General features: G+C 45.2%; 1 protein-coding gene across 3 annotated transcripts in view; it reads left to right on the top strand.

Moving 5' to 3' along the window:
* Positions 1 to 14727, top strand: part of LOC309691493 (kinesin heavy chain-like) — a 52317-nt gene that overhangs the window by 23847 nt on the left and 13743 nt on the right. For 2 of the 3 annotated variants that reach the window (XM_082509172.1, XM_082509171.1), the window contains exons 12-23: positions 41 to 210; positions 3865 to 3933; positions 4012 to 4218; positions 5050 to 5196; positions 5278 to 5466; positions 5586 to 5703; positions 5817 to 5893; positions 5996 to 6123; positions 6326 to 6427; positions 6747 to 6807; positions 12129 to 12200; positions 12549 to 12653. In XM_082509172.1, coding sequence (XP_082365298.1) covers positions 41 to 210; positions 3865 to 3933; positions 4012 to 4218; positions 5050 to 5196; positions 5278 to 5466; positions 5586 to 5703; positions 5817 to 5893; positions 5996 to 6123; positions 6326 to 6427; positions 6747 to 6807; positions 12129 to 12200; positions 12549 to 12653 — 1445 coding nt within the window. The remainder of the gene's footprint in view (positions 1 to 40; positions 211 to 3864; positions 3934 to 4011; positions 4219 to 5049; positions 5197 to 5277; positions 5467 to 5585; positions 5704 to 5816; positions 5894 to 5995; positions 6124 to 6325; positions 6428 to 6746; positions 6808 to 12128; positions 12201 to 12548; positions 12654 to 14727) is intronic. The other variant, XM_082509173.1, reaches the window with a different exon arrangement.

Below are 14727 nucleotides of genomic sequence, written 5' to 3'. Positions count from 1 at the left end.
CCTGATTTGATTCTATTATCAGTCATTTTGACTCCTCCAGGTGAGTCTGTACCTGTGGAGGAACAGCTGGGCAACAGAAACAAGAAGTGCAGCAGCGAGACAGCAGCAGCGATTGACAGCTTGGCTCCGCCCCCTGTCGCCCTGTCTGTGGAGGAGAAGTCGCAGTACGAGACTCTCATCACTGACCTGTACCAGCAGCTGGACGACAAAGTGAGTCGCACCTGTACCCTGTGTGAGGCCAAACTATTTAAAAGCTCAAAGACAGCAGTGCTTTTCTTTTAAAGCAGGGGTCCCCAATCCCAGTCCACGAGGGCCGGTGTCCCTACAGGTTTTAGATCTCACCCTGGGTCAACACACCTGAATCACATGATCATTACCAGGCCTCTGGAGAAGTTCAAGACATGTTGAGAAGGTAATTTATCCATTTAAATCAGCTGTGATGGATCAAGGACACATCTAAAACCTGCAGGGACACCGGCCCTCGTGGACTGGGATTGGGGACCCCTGTTTTAAAGGATTGTGGAGGTCTCATGACGGCAGCTTTGACTGCGGAACAAAAGATTTTTAAAAGGGATCACTACAGGTTTTCCCTTAGTCAGCAGTTGTCCCTCTCCTAGATCAGCTGGAGCTTTCTTTAGGCGCCTTCCCAGCTTTGACAAATGTCCAGCTGTGATAACCACATTTGCTCAGGGCCTTCTTGATGTAATGAACATCATATCAAAGAAACTGACCTCACAACCCAGTGTTAGTCAGTGGTGCTAGTTTCAGTCATTGTGCTAATGTCCTATTTATAAGGTTGGAAACCTGCAGTCAGCTGAGACTGAAGAGGCCCACCTGGGTAATGATGCAACGTTTCTCCCACTGAGAACATCCGGATGAGCACAATCAACCTTTGGAATCTTTAGTGAAGGTTACAAATGATCTTCTTGTGGCCTCTGACAGTGGACTCATCTCTGTGCTTGTCCTGCTAGACCTCAGTGCAGCGTTCGATACTGTCGACCATAATATCCTATTAGAGCAATTAGAACATGCTGTAGGTATTACAGGTACTGCACTGCAGTGGTTTGTATCATATCTATCTAATAGACTCCAGTTAGTTGATGTAAATGGAGAGTCCTCTTCACACACTGAGGTTAATTATGGAGTTCCACAGGGTTCAGTGCTAGGACCAGTTCTGTTTACATTATACATGCTTCCCTTAGGCAATGAGCATCTGCATTTTAAAATTGGCTTCACCGCTGCTACAAAAAAGTAAGAAACACTTAGTAACAATAAATAATTACTGTAAAAGTAGAACAGTCAAAGTCTGATTCTGCCTTTCTAACCTGGATTTCATTCATTATTTTCTCCAGGTAGTTCTAAACACTCTGGATTCTCTGATTAGTTCAGCTGCCATTCCTCTGCTGCTCTGCACCGCTTCGGTCATAGACTCCCGCTCTGACCCACCCTGTCACCATCACCTACATATTTATTGATCAGTCACAAATAGCTAGCTCTTAGTCATGTTAAAGCAGCTTTTACATCAAAATGTATGTCAATAATTGTGTTGCTAGGCAACACCTCTGTAGTGGATAATTTATGCCGGGTCAAAACATCCTCTCCACTTCTAGGTTATAGTGGTCATAATTATTTGTCTTTGGATCCCACACACCCAAAATTCAGTATTTGATGAGTAAGTCCATTTTAGAAAAATCGGGAAATATGAGATGATAGGGTTTTATTTTAACAAGGTAACAGTAAAATAATAATAATAATAATAATAATAAACTTTATGTATAAAGCACACTTAAAAACCAAGGGTATGCCAAGGTGCTTAACAAGTAAAATAGAGTATATGAGGAGGATAATAGAAATAGGACCAAAGCAAGTACTAAATATGCAAGCAGAAAACTGTCACTAATACATAGGAAAGCAACAGGTACAGAGCAAACAAGAATTTAAATGAGCATACAAGTGCGTGATATAAAATCATAAAAGAAATATTAACTAGAGGGAAAGGCAAGATTGAATAAGTGGGTTTTTAGTCGTGATTTGAACAGTGCAATGGAATCAGATGCGCGGAGGTCGAGAGGAAGGGTGTTCCACAGTACCGGGGCAGCCAGAGCAAACGCACGGTCACCCCGAGACTTCAGTCGAGATCTGGGTTGGGTCAGAAGTAGTTGAGTGGCAGATCTGAGTGTTCTAGCAGGAGTATGTGGTTTGAGAAGTTCACTAAGATAACTTGGCGCTAATTTATTAATAGTTTTGAAAGTAAGAAGTAATATTTTAAATTGAATACGGTACTTTATGGGCAGCCAATGCAGGCTAGCTAGGACAGGGGTAATATGGCAAAATTTCCTGGTACCTGTTAAAAGGCGGGCTGCTGCATTTTGGACTGTTTGCAGTCTAAGAAGAAGAGAAGAGGGAAGACCATAGTACAAGGAGTTACAATAATCCAACCTGGAGGTCACAAAAGCGTGAATAAGCTTCTCCAGGTCCTCATGCGGAATATAATGCCTAGCCTTAGAGATAAGGCGCAGTTGGTGGAAGCTAGATCTCACTACAGCAGACACTTGCTTATCGAGTTTGAGCGAGCTATCCAGCAGTACACCCAAGTTACTGACATAGTCACAAGAAAAACTAGCAAAGGAACCCAGGGCAGCACAGAGTTGGGCACGAGGGATTTTACTGTTGAACACCACAATCTCAGTCTTCTTATCATTTAAAACGAGGGAATTACTCAGGAACCATTCTTTGACCTCCCGCATGCATTCTTGAAAGTAGTGCAGGGACACAGCAAGGTCGTCAGTAAGTTCAAAATAAATCTGTATGTCATCGGCATAACAGTGGAAGGCGATATTGTATTTTTCAAAGATTGCACCTAAAGGGAGCAAATACAATGAGAAGAGAATAGGGCCTAAAACTGATCCTTGAGGCACACCACAACAGACCGGAGCGGAGGAAGAGGCGAAGGTGCCTAAGTGAACTGATAAGGATCTATCAGCGAGGTATGATTTAAACCAGTCGAGGGCAGTGCCTCTAATACCCACAGTGTGCTCAAGTCTTAGTAATAAAATGTTATGGTCTACCATATCAAAGGCCGAAGAGAGGTCCAGTAAAACTAGGACCATAGAGCGTCCAGTATCAGTGATTACAAGAATATCATTAAGAACTCTAACCAATGCTGTTTCAGTGCTATGCAATGGCTTAAAGGCAGATTGAAATTTCTCAGCAATATTGTTCGTGTCCAAGTACGCCTGGAGCTGGGAGAGAACTAGTCTCTCCAGGATTTTGGACAAGAACGAAAGCTTAGAGATCGGTCTATAGTTTGAAAGGTCATAACAGTCAGAATTTCTTTTTTTAAGAATCGGGTGGACTACAGCATGCTTAAAGGACAAAGGAACACAGCCTGAGAGCAAGGAAAAGTTCATAAGAAATAGGATACTAGGTCCGATTACATCAAAACAGTCCTTAGCTAAACAAGATGGAAGAATGTCAAGCACAGTATTGGTGTTATTCATTTGAGCAACTAGCCGCTTAAGAGTCAAAAGTGACACAGGCTCAAACTGGTGGAAAGTTGAAATGCACTCAGGAATGGGGAGAGGATATAAAGCAGGGGGGAGGGAGGACTTAAGAGATGAGACCTTTTTTAAAAAGTGATGCCAAGGGATCAATGGACAGTCCACGCCAAAATTCCAGCATGTGCAGTAACCCCGGAAAGCATGCAGTGTCTTCTGGATAGTGTGTGAAATTATCTGTTGTCACAAGTTGCATGAATGGGCCAGATCTTGTCTGGTTTTGTACAGTCAGTCTTCTTAACGCCTGCTGTGGTAACTAGCTGGAAGACATGTTTAAATCATTAAACTCTGTCTGATTGATGTTTAGGATGATGAGATCAACCAGCAGAGTCAGATGTCTGAGAAACTCAAACAGCAGCTGATCGACCAGGATGAGGTGAGTCTCACCTGAGTGTTACATTCCATACTATCCACTGATCGATGGATCACAGGTTAATCAATAGCTCTCCACCAGCTGCTGGCATCTATCCGCCAGGACTATGAGCGGCTGCAGGAGGAGCTGTCCCGCCTGCAGAGGGAAAGCGATTCAGCTAAAGAGGAGGTGAAAGAGGTGTTGCAGGCGCTGGAGGAGCTGGCTGTCAACTATGACCACAAGAGTCAGGAGGTGGAGAATAAGAACCGCTGCAATGAACAGCTGAACGACGAGCTTGCTCACAAAACTGTGAGTCCACAGTCAGAGGGATGGATGGATGTTTGAATGGATGCATGGATGGATTTTTGGATGGATGGATTTTTGGATGGATGGGGGTGGATGGATGTTTGGATGCATGGATGGATTTTTGGATGGATGGATTTTTGGATAGATGGATGAATTGATGTTTTGATGGATGGATGGATTTTTGGATGTTTGAATGAATGGATGGATTTTTGGATGTTTGGATGGATGGATGGATTTTTGGATGGATGGATTTTTGGATGGATGGGGGTGGATGGATGTTTGGATGCATGGATGGATTTTTGGAAGGATGCATGGATGGATTTTTGGAAGGATGCATGGATGGATGCATGGATGGATTTTTGGATGGATGGATGGATGGATGGATGGATTTTTGGATGCATGGATGGATTTTTGGAAGGATGCATGGATGGATTTTTGGAAGGATGCATGGATGGATGCATGGATGGATTTTTGGATGGATGGATGGATTTTTGGATGGATGGATGAATTGATGTTTGGATGGATGGATGGATTTTTGGATTTTTGAATGAATGGATGGATTTTTGGATGGATGGATTTTTGGATGTTTGGATGGATGGATTTTTGGATGGATGGATTTTTGAATGTTTGGATGGATGGATGGATTTTTGGATGGATGGATTTTTGGATGGATGGGGGTGGATGGATGTTTGGATGCATGGATGGATTTTTGGAAGGATGCATGGATGGATTTTTGGATGCATGGATGGATTTTTGGAAGGATGGATGGATTGATGTTTGGATTGGATGGATGTTTGGATGGATGGATGTGTAATGAACCTGCTGTGTTTCCAGGTCAGTCTGGAGGCTGTTCAGAGGGAGCTGTCCTCCCTGCAGGAGCTCAGCTCTCATCATAAGAGGAGGTCAGCGGAGATCGTCACTTTGCTGCTCAGAGACCTCAGTGAGATCGGCAGTGTTCTCGGAACCACCGAGCTCAAAGCTGTGAGCCTCAAACTAGTTCTTCTTCTCATCTACTTCTACTTTTCATGTGTCTGAAAACAAACTCTGATTCTGTCTCTTCAGATGACTGAAGTGAGTGGAGTGATGGAGGAAGAGTTCACCTCTGCCCGACTCTACATCAGTAAGATGAAGTCTGAAGTCAAATCTCTGGTGAACCGCAGCAAACAGTTGGAGGTCAACCTGACAGAAAACACCTGCAAGATGAAGGCGAATGAGAAGGAGCTGAGCACGTGCCAGCTGCTCGTGTCGCAGGTGAGACAAATACAAACTGAGACACACACACACACACACACACACACACACACAGCCTGTCTGAACAGGTGTGATGATAAATTCACCTGTGCTGTTTGTTTGTGTGTCTGCTTGTGCAGCTCCGGGCAAAGCTGGGGTCTCTCACCGATGACCTCCAGAAGGTGGAGCAGAAGAAGAGGCAGCTGGAGGAGAGTCAGGATGCTCTGATGGAGGAGGTCGCCAAGCTCCGCGCTCAAGGTAATACTGCCATGGTTACAGGAAACAGTAAACTCTGATTGGCTAATTTTTAAAAATCCATCACAGGTGAACAGGTAGAAACAATAAGAGACTCTGTGTTTGTGTGTGAGCAGGTCAAATGCACGAGCTGACAGTGATGGACAAAGAGAAAGAACACATGAGCCAGCTGAAGGATGTTGTGGAGATGAAGGTAAACATGGCGTGACGTCACTGTGAGCAAAGTAACAATCAACAGTCTGTCAAAGCTAAATCAGTGATAGAGGTGATGGAAGTGTCACTGTGTGTTCTATAGAGAACGCTGGAGGAACAGATGGAGAACCACCGGGAGGTTGAGAACCACCGGGAGGTTCATCACAAACAGCTGAGTCGACTCCGAGATGAGATCGATCAGAAACACAGAGACGTCGACCGACTCAAAGAGTGAGTTATTGATTATTATTGATTGATTATTGATATTACTAATTACTGAGTGATTGAGCTGCTCTCAGACTCTTCTCAGCTGTTCTGGGTTCAGTCACATCGTTCATTTTAAAGAGATTTGTTATTGGTCAGATTTTTGCTTCAAGCATGTGTTTTGTCAGAGTGTCGAGCCGGCTGTTTCCAGCTTCTTTGTTTCTTTCAGCGTGAATCAGGCTCTGCAGCTGGAAAACAGGAAGCTTCAGTCTGACTTGGACAAACTGAGAGCAGAGGATCAGAACAAAGACCAGAAGCTTCAAAAGCTCATGTACGTTTGTCCCTCTGTTCTTGCAGTCGCCTCAAACATCGTGATTGAGGTTTTAGCGCCATCAGACATGGTTGTGTCCACATTCAGTTCACGATATAATCTGTGACGTCTAAGTGTGTCAGACAGAAATCATATATTTATTTATCATGTTATTTTTCTCATTTAAACTCCTGCGCCGCTCAGATGACATCATTGCATCATGTTGCCTCCTTCTGCTTCCACCTACCGTTTCTCTGACCAATCAGTGAACTCACATTAACAGGCAGTGGGTGTAAACGGAGTTCAGGTGGGTCATGCTAAACTCTGCTTGTGTCTTCAGGTTTGTGAACGAGAAGAGAGAACAAGCCAAAGAAGACCTGAAGGGTTTGGAGGAGACAGTGGTATGAGATTGTATTTTCACTGGCATAGATGCTCAGGGTCCAGAAGTGCTTCTGTGCAGCACCACAGTGGGTGTTACATCAATCTATGACTGAAGTGCAGATTTTCAATTCAACTAAAATTTTATATGAACTGTTGAAATGCGTGCTCAATCATCCAGATAAGGAAATCCATAAAAGTTGATTCTGTTTATCTTCTCTTTATGTATTATTGTAGGTCTACATTACAAGATAAAGCGCCTTGAGGCGACTGTTGTTGTGATTTGGCGCTGTATAAAGGATTACTCCTGAAAGTCTGCAAATAAGCTCTTCAGTTAAGGGCCTCCAATTCAATTTTTCAATTTCATTTCGTCATCAGGACGCTACAACACAGAGCAAACACCATCCCCACAGACACAGCGGCCAGGGAGGCAGAAGAACATCAAGAAGGCCCTGAGTAAATGTGGTTATCCCAGCTGGACTTTTGTCAAAGCTGGGAAGGCGCCAAAAGAAAGCTCCAGCTGATCCAAGAGAGAAGGACAACCGCTGCCTAACAGAAAACCTGTAGTGATCATGTACGTGTCAGGAGTATCAGTACAGTTGAGGCGCATTTTTCCTAAACACCGGTTCTCTGGGGCTTTCAAGCCCCAAAACATGTTGCGCCAGAAATTGGTCCACCCCAAGGATCGGGTCCCCCGACACAAACAGAGTAACAGAGTGTACGCTGTTAAGTGCAGGGGGATTGCCAGGATTTATAAATCGGAGAAACCAAAAAACCTCTGGTGAAGCGGATGGCACAACATAGAAGAGCCACCTCGTCAGGCCAGGACTCTGCAGTCTTCTTGATGCATGCAATCAATAACTTAACTGCTTAAATAACTTTAGGCCTGTGGCCCTCAAACCAATTGTGAGTAAATGCTTTGAGCAGCTGTTTTTGTAGCACATCAAGGACATTCTCCCAATAAACCCAGATACCCTTCAATTTGCATACAGAACCAGTCTATCCATCTCCACCACCCACCACCTTATGCTGTCACACCTGGAGAGGAAAACACCACAGTCACTGACTTCAACCACTTTTAACACAATCATCCCACACCAGCTGGTGGAGACACTGATGCTTCCAGGTGTGGACACTGCAACCTGCAACTGGGTTCTCAGCTTCCTGACAAAATTCAATTCAGCTTTATTTATACAGCCCCAAATCACAACAACAGTCGCCTCAAGGCGCTTTATATTGTAAGGTAGACCCCACAATAATACATACAGAGAAAACCCCAACAATCATATGACCCCCTATGAGCAAACACTTTGGTGACAGTGGGAAGGAAAAACTTTTAACAGGAAGAAACCTCCGACAGAACCAGGCTGAGGGAGGGGCGGGGCCATCTGCTGCGACTGGTTGGGGTGAGAGAAGGAAAACAGGATAAAGACATGCTGTGGAAGAGAGACAGAGATTAATAACAGATATGATTCAGTGCAGAGAGGTCTGTTAACACATAGGTTGTGTCCAAATTCACGGGCTGCATCCTCCTGAGGATGCATTTGTAGTCCGATTACGTCACAGCGACGTGACGAAGGCTGTCCACCCTGTGTAGAGCTTTCCTCTCTGCCTCAGTGCAGTTTCTGTGCCACACGTTGATGCCAGAGCACAGAACATTCTCCACCGCACATCTGTAAAAGGAGATGAGGACTGAGCTCTCAAGTCTTGCACATCTCAGCCGCCTCAGGAAGTAGAGCCTCTGGTGAGCCTTCCTGATCAGGCTGGAAGTGTTTTTCCAAATGAGGTTGCTATCTAGGTACATACCCAGGTACTTGTAGCTGGGTACTACTTCGACTGCAGATCCTCCGACGTGCAGGGGTGTGTGTGTGTGTGTGTGTGTGTGTGTGTCTTCCCCTCCTCAAGTCCACAGTCATCTCCTTCATCTTCTTCTCATTTAAGCAGAGATTGTTTTTCCTGCACCAGTCCTCTAAGTGTTCCACCTCCTTCCTGTAGCCGGTCTCATCATTGTTGGTGATGCAACCAACCACAGCTGCAAACCTTACAATATGACAGCCTGGATGGTTGGGTGAGCAGTGTGAACAGGAGGGGACTTAGCACACTCGTGTTAGGATCCTCAAAGCGGGCGCAGAACTGGTCGAGAGCCTCAGGCAGAGAAGGATCCCTGGGGCATTGTGTATCCCTAGTTTTGTAGTCAGTGATGCACTTACCCCTCCACATACTGCGTGGATCCTGGGAAGAAAAATAACAGTCTATCTCCTGTGTGTATGTGGCTTTGGCTCTCGTGACGCCTGCAGTCATTTCTCTTCTAGCCCTCCTGAGTTCCTGTGCGTCACCAGACCTGAAGGCGGCTTTCAGCAGGGCATGGACTTCTTCTTTGTTTTCTTTCCCGCCTGTCCCGTTTGGCTCTTTTGCCATCAGAATTATTGTCTAAAGGCAAAGAAAGATGCCCAACGGATTTACTTTACCAGATTGACCATCCCAGCCTTGCCGTGTTGGTCTATTTGATTTACCTTTGCTTTTATTGTTTATTTTATTTTATTTTCACTTGCTACACTTGGGACAGACTTGACTGGGGAAAAGAAAAGGGAGAAAGAAAGAGGGGAAAAAAAACAGCGGGGAAGATGAACGGTGATAAAGGGCAAAAAACAAAAACCAACAAAAAAAACAGACAAAAAATACAATCACCTGGATCACCTGTTGAGAAAGAAAAAAGAGAAAACAAGCAAAAAAAGAGAGCAACATAATAAACAACATCATGATGATCTATGTGAATATAACAGTAAATATTAAACATTATTGTGCAGCACGTAAGATCGACAGCGCACAGTGTGCTTTGAGGTAGGAGCCAAAAAGGGTGTAGTTTGTGGGTGTGATCACCCGTGTGTACACCTGTGAGCATGGACGCGCTTGTATTTAACAGGTTCCTTCATGTAATGATCTGCTAGACGGTGTGGGGGGCCACAGCCCCGTCCTCCAGGGCATAAAGCAGGTATGGAGGAGATCCAGGCTCCAGACATCCAGAGGCCCCCAGAACACAAGAGACCAAGGAAGACCAACAGAGGGGCAGCCGCGCCACTGTCCCAGAAAGAGCTGAGGAGAGTCCCAGATGAGGGGTCACTCAGCAGCCACGGAGCAGAAGCCAGAGGGGGTTGCAGTGACGTGCCCGTGAGCTCCGCCGGCAGCCAGCTGCGCCAAAGTGACCGAGCCCCAGCCGAGAGGCCGAGGGCACCCCACCCCCGAAGGGGCCCGAGCGAGCCCCAGGCCCCGACAAGCAGCCACCAAGGAGTGAGCCGGTGTGTACCTGGACGCCCATCCCCGGACACAAAGAACCACCAACGCACCGATGTCTGAGGGCGTCTGCCACTGGCAGGGGGAGTGGTGGGGGGAGATAGGCCTCCATACCTTGGAGGGCCTGAGATGTCCCCAGAGAGGTGGCGTCTGATACCCAACCTGACATATAGACACAGACATACAGGCACACAGATACAAACATCCATCCCCACCCTCATGCTCTCATATGCACTTACTCCACACTCAACCAACGTGGAGACAGACATAAAGAGACGCTGTACACACGATCACACTCCCCAAGCGTACTCTAAGCCCCGGGTCTAGGTACCCTTGCCCCTGGAGGGGGAAACTGCACCCAGACCCAGGTGGTGTTACCCTTTTCCCTGGGGTGGAGAGAAGCAGACCGCCCCGACTCCGCAGCAGCAGGGAGGCCCCACACTCCAGACCCCAGTTGGACAGCCAACTCCTCCTCCTAGCCCCCCCCCCCCCCCCCCCCCCGCTCCTACAGGCAACAGAGAATGGGGGGGCAGATTGAGAGGTGGGCAACGACGCCAGGGGTGAGGTTGTACACCCTGCTGGTCTTCTGGATGCCGTGCAGCGTGCCCGCCCCCAAGGTCCTATATGTATGTGTTATGAGAGTGTGAGTAATGTGAATGTCTAAGTTGTGAGATAAAATTAAAGCACAGGCGGCCAGAAGGGGACGGGGGGGGGGGGATGCCTCCCCTGACCCCTGGTGACACACCTTTACCCAAAGGCCTTGCATGTGTGGGTGATTGTGGTGGAGCGGGAAGAGGGAGGCAGCCGGAGATGGGGAGGGAAGGAAGGGAGGGGCAAGTGGCCCCACCCTGTGCAGAGTCACCGTCACTGGGGCACACAGTGATGGTTTTTAGTGTGGTTTGGAGCGTCGTAGTGGGGGATGGTAGGCAGAGACCAGCATAATACAGATGTGGTCTGAGAGGCTGAGGTGGGGCGGGGTACTGCTCTGTATGCATCTCGCATGTTGGTATAAACATGGTCCAGCGTGTTATTTCCCCGTGTCGGTATGGTGACATGCTGATAAAACCTTGGTAAGATGTCTGTCAGGTTTAAGTGGTTAAAATCCCCAGCCACTACCTAAAAACCTTCCAGGTGCCTATTCTGAAGCGAGCTGATGTGATGGTGTAGCTCCTTCAGTGCGTTGTTAGCATTAGCATGCGGTGCTATGTAGGTTGCTATGACAAAAAACTCCAAAAACTGAGAAGGTGAATAGAATGGGAGACTTTTCACAGTCATGAGTTCTACATCCTGAATTGAATTGACTGAAGCCTAATCTTGAAAGTAAGATAGTGTCTGTCTCCTGAATCCAAACTGGAAGCTGGTTCCACAGAAGAGGGGCCTGAAAACTGAAGGCTCTGCCTCCCATTCTACTTTTAAATACTCTAGGAACAACAAGTAGGCCTGCAGTGTGAGAGTGAAGTGCTCTAATAGGGTGATATGGTACTACAAGGTCATTAAGATAAGATGGGGCCTGATTATTTAAGACCTTGTATGTGAGGAGCAGGATATTGAATTCAAAATGGCAGCCACAGATGAAAAACCATCTCAGTCAGCACACCTCAGGGGTGTGTCCTGAGCTCGCTGCTGTTTAGACTGTTTACACATGACTGTACAGTCAGATCCAGCACCAACCACATTGTGGTTTCCAGATGACATGTCAGTGCTCGGTCCCATCAGTTACGGCGTTTAGTCCGTTTACAGAAAGGACATGAAGCAGCTTGAAGTCAGGTGTAGATCCAAAAGTCACAATCAATGTGGACAAAATGAAAGAGAGTGATTTCAGGAGGCCCGGCAAAGATCACCACACAGACCTCACCACAAATGGTGCTGCTGTGGACAGGGTGAGTAGTGTTTAGTTCCTGGGTATACTTTTGTTAAACGTCTGAAAGTCTACTCTTCAGTCACATGCTGGATTCTTGGTTTCCTCTGTGATGATGTACAGAAGCAAAATGATAAAGTCCAAAATGTCTTACTGCTGATGTGAGACCAGCTGAGTCTCTGTTTCCTCCAACAGGCCAAAGAGCTGCAGATGCTCAACGACCTTCGCAAACTCTTCATCGACGACATCGGAGCTCGAATCAAGAATGTAAGAATAAAAAGTAGCTTTACTTTGAGATTCAGAGCAGCAGAGCTTTGATTCGTCACACAATTGCTGATGTCACTTCCTGCTTTGAATGGTGTCGCTGCTCCAGGTTTACAATAAGCTCATTTATCATTTTCCAGCTTATTTACATTCAAATTTAATAAAGTTTAAAGAGTACCATTGCGACATTGCATTTCCACTGATGTTAACCTAACTGATCTGCCTCAGTCCATTTTGTGAGGAGTTTTAGGGATCAGTGTGTGTGTGTGTGTGTGTGTGTGTGTGTGTGTGTGTGTGTGTGTGTGTGTGTCCGTCCAGTGATAAAGTCTCATGTGTTATTGTCATGATCAGAGTTCAGAGAATGACAGCGATGAGGCTGGTGGCAGTTTGGCTCAGAGACAGAGGATCGTCTTCTTAGAAAATAACTTGGAGCAGCTCAGCAGGGTCCACAAGCAGGTGAGTGATCTCACCTAGTCTCTAAGCCCTACCCACAGGGTCACCCTCAACTGGTGTCTCCCCCATTGGAAGTTTGTGTTTCAGTTTTTAAAACCAGGATCTTTAGTGTGGGTCTGTCATTGACAGGTCACTCTGTGATTGGATGTTTGCTGATGTTGTGTTTGTTGGCAATTATTTCTTGAAATATGACAGAGTACAGATCCTGCAGTGAAGCTTGTGTCTCCAGCTGTGATCCTCTGTGTGACCATGTGAATGAGAAGCAGTCTCTCAGGTATAATAGTGCATAAAAGCCTAAGAATTTAGACGTGTAGACAGTGTAGAAGCTTCCAGGTGAAGGGACACTAAGTCCTATGATAAGGTGGAGACTTAGGCAGTGATGGGAATAACGGCATGTGATTACAAGTAACGCCGTTAATTTTTTCAGTAACGACTAATCTAACTAATTACTATTTCTATCGTAACGCAGTTACCGTTACTAACAAGAAAATGCGGTGGCGTTACTATTTTTCAACAAACAGACGGTTGAAGCTGTGTTCAGTTGACCACATCTTATATCAGTTGCATGGAAATAGCTGTAAGTAATGTGGGCGCTACAGCTTTCAGCAGCTCCGCACGTTCCCGCTGACAGCAATCACTTTCTGCCTGATGATCACTTTTTCTCACAACACCTGCAGCTTAGGGTGCAAAACAATCGCACGAGTGCTGCTGTTTGACTGAGGAAGAATAAAGTAGTCGTGGTAAGCCAATCACATGACCACTTAAAGACAAAGCAACAAGGTGACATATACCCAGAGGTGGGTCGAGTGTCCAAAAATTGTACTTAAGTAAGAGTAGCATTACTTTAAAATATTATTACTCAAGTAAAAGTGAAAAGTAGTCTTCAAAAATGTTACTCAAGTAAGAGTAAAAAAGTACTTGGTGAAAAAACTACTCAAGTAGCGAGTAACTGTTTGAAATGTCTGATTTATTTTATAAATAAATGCTATCAGACAAACAAAAATAAATATACAAATTTTAGTATTTTCAACAGGAATATATGTAAAAACATCAACAAAATTTTTTCCAGATTTCAGTTTTTCACAACATAAAGCTTTTTTTCACCAATACCTACAGTAAATAATATAAACATATAAACAGTGCAAACAATTTCCAGTGACAAGATATGCTGTAAACTTTATATTAATTTTTGGAGATGTTTTTTACTAACTCTTGTTGAAAAACAAAATCCTGTCATTCATATCCCGCACAAACAGTTTGCAATGAATTCCAGATTAAGTTTAAAATAAGAATGCGTGCAAGGCTAAGCAGTGCTAGCCAATAGATCCTCCTGTTTGGCTGTTACTCTGGGAAAAGACGAAAGACGGTGATGGAAGCGTGACTGGAGCTGCAATGTAGCCTATATAATATTTATATTGTACGAACGTGATAATTATGTATTTTGTAATAACGTGATATTATATTGTTCAAACGTGAAAGGTATATTGTTAGAACAATATACTTTTCTATTTTTCTTTTGGCTGGGTGGCAGCTCTACGCTTCCGTATCCAAGGCTTTTCAATGTGACCTCACAAAATTGTGACGACTACAACAACCATGAAAAGAGTTGGATGGACATTGCTGCTCAATCACAGTTGCCTGGTCAATGTTTTTCATTAGTAATTTAGCAAAGTTGACAGTGGTGTGTGTGTGTGTGTGTGTGTGTGTGTGTGTGTGTCTGTAAGACGGAGAGAGGGAGAGCAAGAGACAGATTTTGTATGATAAGCTTCATGTTATGGACGCACAGTTTGAGCACTCAGGTCGCATCAGAGCATCAGGCCGTGTGAGACCCTACATCGTGACCTATGAACTTCTAACCCCTGCAATTCAATTGTACAGTTTGAGCAGGAGCTGAATAATGCGACGGGAAAAAATCGCACAGTGTTTGCCCAGCTTAATGCAGACTGTTTAAACTAAACAAGCTGCTGCTTCACATAATAAACCCTGTCAGCTGCAGTATTGCCTTCTGTTTTAACAGTTAAAGCAGTAGAGACGAGCTGTTTGCATGTGCGTGGAACTCTAGCGTCATTAAACAGGC

The sequence above is a fragment of the Aulonocara stuartgranti genome, assembly GCF_965226115.1.
Source record: "Aulonocara stuartgranti genome assembly, chromosome: 16".
NCBI lineage: Eukaryota > Metazoa > Chordata > Actinopteri > Cichliformes > Cichlidae > Aulonocara > Aulonocara stuartgranti.
This window is presented reverse-complemented; position numbering and strand designations above follow the sequence as displayed.